The sequence below is a fragment of the Salvelinus sp. IW2-2015 genome, linkage group LG19 (genome assembly GCF_002910315.2).
Source record: "Salvelinus sp. IW2-2015 linkage group LG19, ASM291031v2, whole genome shotgun sequence".
NCBI classification, from domain to species: domain Eukaryota; kingdom Metazoa; phylum Chordata; class Actinopteri; order Salmoniformes; family Salmonidae; genus Salvelinus; species Salvelinus sp. IW2-2015.
This window is the reverse complement of record NC_036859.1, coordinates 15,849,269-15,854,268: the sequence shown is the minus strand read 5'-3', so window position 1 is coordinate 15,854,268 and position 5,000 is coordinate 15,849,269. Positions and strand designations below refer to the sequence as shown.

The window sequence follows — 5,000 nt, the reverse complement described above, 5'->3', positions numbered from 1 at the left end:
TTAAGAACGGGAAGCATAGAAATAGGGCACATAGAACAGATCTACCACTTCTTAGACTTGCTTTCAATGAGAAAGCAAGAGACAGATCTATAACTCACATTACTATGTACATTTGGTCGGGTCGTCCCAAAAAGTTACATATTTCAGCTTTAAATAAAAGGGATAACCCATAGTTTAAGATGGAAGGGTTTAACCAAATCAACAGTAATGTTCTTTTTGTCCTTTTAATTTTGACACAAACACAGAGCAACATCAATACACCCTAAGGCGCAGGGAGGGGAGTGATAGAGAGGCTGTGAGAGAAGCCAGCGTGAAACAGTCGGCACAGTTTACAAAGAAACAGACTGAAAGGGAAGTGGGATCAAACTCGTTTCTTACATGCCTAAAGTCAAATGTGATACCAAGTCATTGCTCATTTGCATTGTGCATGTCTTAGAGAGAGAGAGATGGGGGGTGGTGGAAAAGAAAGAAGCATGAGTAGTGGGTGAGAGGAGAGCAGAGGAGAGAAAGAAAGATATGAGTGGGAGAGAAAGAGAGGAGAAGAGAGGAGGAGTCGGTTTGAGGGAGGATAATTGGAGAGAGCGCTGTGTTCTTGGCCCACTTCCCCGGTGGAGAGACAACAAGTTCAACAGTTGGACAGGTGGTGTGGGGATGGTGTGGCGACCGGCAGGACTGACGAGCTGAGACTCTGCCCGGTGGACATGTGGCTTCGCCCGCTCCTCGTCTTTGACAGGGAGAGACAGTGTGTGTGTGTGTGTCTCAACTTGTGTGCTTGTGCGTGTGTGCTTGTGCGTGTGAGTGTGTGCAGCCTGTTGTGGCCAGGCAGAATGAATCACTTGCGGTGCCACTTATCACAGTGACTGGGACTATGGGTCAGGACACAGGGTGGAACCTCTGGTGAGGGAGTTAAAGTCTGGGGACAGTTGTCACTGTGATCTGTGGGGACACTGCCACTGGGGAGATAGGAGCGTGAAAATGTGACAGTTGTGACACAATACACATCAAGCTTATGGGAGATAGCTTAAAGCTTGATGTGAAATGTGGTTCTTGCATGTCAGCGTCTACTATATACTGTATATAATCTCTCTTTCTCTCTCTCAGTTACTCTGACTTGTGAGGCATTAGGCTGTAGGACTGTATCTGTGCCGACAGGCTGGCCATGACCTTCTTATATGAATACTGTAGGCCAAGAGCATTGAAGGCATGGAAATATATACAATTGGGAATAATCACAAAATTACCAATGTCACAGTTTCTAGATATTCCATCTGAAAATTACACTGTACCATCATGACCGCCCTTCATCACCTTTAGACAAACTGCAGTTGTCTTGTCTGGTTTTATTTTTAATTGCATGTAAACAAAGACTGAAAATAGCCGGGCCGATATGGCCAAGAAAATGTTCTATGAAAGCAGAAAAGGGTTGGGTGTAATCCCGTGGATTAAGGGATTGCACAGGCACATGTGCACAGTGTATATAATTGGTGCCAGATTACATGTAGTTAAGAGAGGTGGGAGGATGATCTGCTGGGTGTGTGTGGTTAGGGTTGGAGAGCTACGGGTGAGGGGTGACGGGTGACGGACCCGACACCTCTAACTCCAACACAACACATATATGTTTCAGCCTAAAATCAACATCTGGGATTCCCTGTAGAAGGGGAGGTGTGGGGTGAGGCTACTACAGCAATCATGCCTGTTGAGAGGTGAATATACACTAMAATGTTGTAATATATTAATTAACGATAACTGCAACAGCAAAACCCGGCAAAAATAGTACTAAAGTACTAAAATGTAAATGTTTTTGCCCAAAGCAAGACAAATGTTGCATGGACTTTTGCGGCACCAACATAGCAAGAGAGTTGCTAAGAATGAAACACTATATATTGACAGAAGGAGCGTGCACATCTGTTTCCATTGACACTGGATGGAAACATTGGGACGGATACAACTCGTACCAGTCCGCTTACCCCTCCATTCAGATCATTCAAAACGATCACAGACGAGACATCTGGAATGGATTAAGAGTCCCGCCATCTCTTCCTCAGATGAGAGCATGTGTAATCATATTAAACATATGTGGCCCTGATGCCACTGATGACATTCTGGAAAGCTGGAATGACAGCTGTGAGAGCCAGTCAACCGTATCTCACATCCTTAAATGAAGATACACACGATCCATATCGCTACGGGTCAAAACCAGACCCAAAGCCTATACAGACCAGGGAGCAAAAGGACAGTCCTCTGGTCAAAGACAAACTGAAAACATTGGGCAATTGTAGGTCAGAAGGGGATCAAAATTGTCTGTGACAAATAAACAGATAACATTTTTCTCAATGATGCACCAGCAATTACTTAAATGAATGTATCAAAGCAAAAATGACCAAAGTATATGACTTGGTATTCATACTTCAACAACAAGCACCAGGGTAGTATGTAGATGAGGATAAACTATGCTACAGTATAACAACTAAACAACCGATTGCCCATGCTAGCATGTCTCGGAGCCAGCCTTTAGAATAGGGTGAGCATGAGGAAAAGTAGACCTACAGTAAGTGTCAAAAGTAGAAGCTTAAAGTGAGAACAGGAAAGATAATAGACTTACCGTGGCCAGCTCATCAAACTTCCCAAAGAGCTCATTGAGAAGTTTGACCAGCTCCTGGGCTGTGCACTGAGACGCCAGGCTGGTAAACCCCACAATGTCAGCAAACAGGATACTGGAAGAGAGTGAGAAGAGATGAGAGATTAGAAAAATGCGAGAAAGAGAGAGTTGGGGGTGAGGAGAGACATAGAAATACTAAAATACATTCCAAGATGACAGGTACAGCATCAGCTTCCTGATATAACAGTATCTCAGACGTGAGATGTTAGATCGTGCCAACAAGGGATAGAGATGAGCATCGCGTGCTAGGTCAGATTGTTGACGTGAGCATTGTCTCTTTTGATAATGTGTTTAGATTGAGATTGAACGGTGACAGCCAATGAGATGATCCATGTTCTGTTCCATTGCCTGACAGGCAGTGAAATCAAGCAGGACTCAGAATAGCAACATGGATTGTTCTTCCCTAGATCATTCTCATAGGGATCAAAGCAGAGCCATGCCCTGTTAGGAGTTAGACAGACAACATACACCTCCCTAAGTAGTTAGTATCTGTTTTACCATTTAGAAATGAATGCACTTTATGTATCCAGTCCCCCCCATTTGAAGAAGTCCTTCACCTATAGTATATTAAATGTAGTCAAAAGTTTAGTATTTGGTCCCATATTCCACTAATGACTACATCAAGCTACAAAATTGTTGGATGCATTTGCAGTTTGTTTTGGTTGTGTTTCGGATTATGTTCGGATTATATTTTTTCTTTAAAAAAAAACCTGTATTAAACAAAATCTCTTTCTCTGAGCAATTGTATTAGTATAAAATAATATAATTATAACTTTTTTTTAGCATACAATATATCTCAGTATAGGGCTGACCTACAGTATATGGCCAAAATATCGTATCACAAAATATTTAACATTTTTGAAATGACGGTATTGTAGGTTTTTTAATAAATTCTAAATTTGCTTTACGAGTTGTGCATGACCCTAGGGTGGCAACACAACATAAGTGATTTCAATTTACACACTGCTACATAGGGCTGCACAATGTGTGCAAAAGATCTAGGCCTTATTTTTGACCAAATATTACAATTGCAATGGCACTTCAACTGAGCCTGCAACGCTGCCGGCTTCATACCTAAGTGGAATCATTTATGCCATAAATGCCACATTATTTTTGAGTTTGCAATTTCACACAAAAGAATGGAGAAGCGTGCCTAATTATGACACGTGCATTTGTTTACTGTATGTCTGATGTCGAGACTTGACACATGTAAAATATGAAATACCTCCCAAATTAAATGTTGAAATGTTTAGGATTATATTTTGTAAAACGACAGGGTGGGGGGGATGTGTTAATTTGAATTTCATGCTCATTTTATTATTTAAAAGTGGAACATGAATTGCATCATTGAAGTCACAAGTGCCCCAACGTTTTTTGATCCTCGCCATTCTCTGGAAGTCACCCTCTGAGTTTTGTCAGCAACACATGACAACAGAGAACCCTCTAAGCGAGTTGGTAGGGGCGAGGCGGTGGTTCGGGATTCACGATAGTGAGCAATCGGCATATGATCTAGTGGTCGAGCAACAACAACTGCGCTCCTTGAGTGACAAGGGGCGGGGCTTAGTCAGACAGCGGGAGAGAGATGACTCAAGTAGCGGAGTAAACTACAAAAACGGAGTGGTGCATCACATTTAACAAACCAAACATTGAAATACCATTATAGAAGGTAAAGTAAAAACCCAAACCGGTCTGTGCATATAAACCGCTATACAATAAACTACGGTATATTTTATTATGTATTTTTTAGGCCTACCATCTTTTTTTCTCATCTTTATCAAGGGTGCCAATAATATATCCCAGATCAGCCGTATTCCCTCCAGCCCTGACCCCAATAAACAAATCATCCTATTAGAGCAATTACTGTGAGCAGATGTTATTAGCCCAGTGTTGAGTAATATCCTCCCCCAGCGCCCCAGCGCCAGGGCTCATGGGGCATTTAAGCCCTGGACCGAGCCTCTCAGACAGCGCTGTCTCCCAGTCTGTGTTGCACCCGCAAGACCGCATCACCAGGCCAGGCAGATATACTGTATTTGACCTCGCCATGTAATCCTCCATCATCTCACCCAGCCAGATCTCATCACATTCCAGGGGACATCTCTGCCATCTCCCTATTATACTAATGTGTGGTGGGGCAGAGTACTGCTGTGATGGCCCAAAAAAACCTGCCAAAACACATTTATGTTGTATTCAGTGTATAATGGACCAATAAACATTGTATTGTATCGTAATGTAGCCTTTCTGAAGCAGCCAGGCGAGCCTAGCTCGTGATTGCAATGTAATCATGTTGTGTGTGAAAAGGCTTGCAAAGCAAATCAGAGGGGGTCAAGGCTAGAGGTGTGTG

General features: G+C 42.7%; 1 protein-coding gene across 1 annotated transcript in view; it reads right to left on the bottom strand.

Moving 5' to 3' along the window:
- LOC111978905 (adenylate cyclase type 1-like) overlaps positions 1-5,000 on the bottom strand; it is a 72,345-nt gene that overhangs the window by 52,264 nt on the left and 15,081 nt on the right. The window contains 1 exon segment of the mRNA XM_024009151.2: positions 2,603-2,714. Coding sequence (XP_023864919.1) covers positions 2,603-2,714 — 112 coding nt within the window.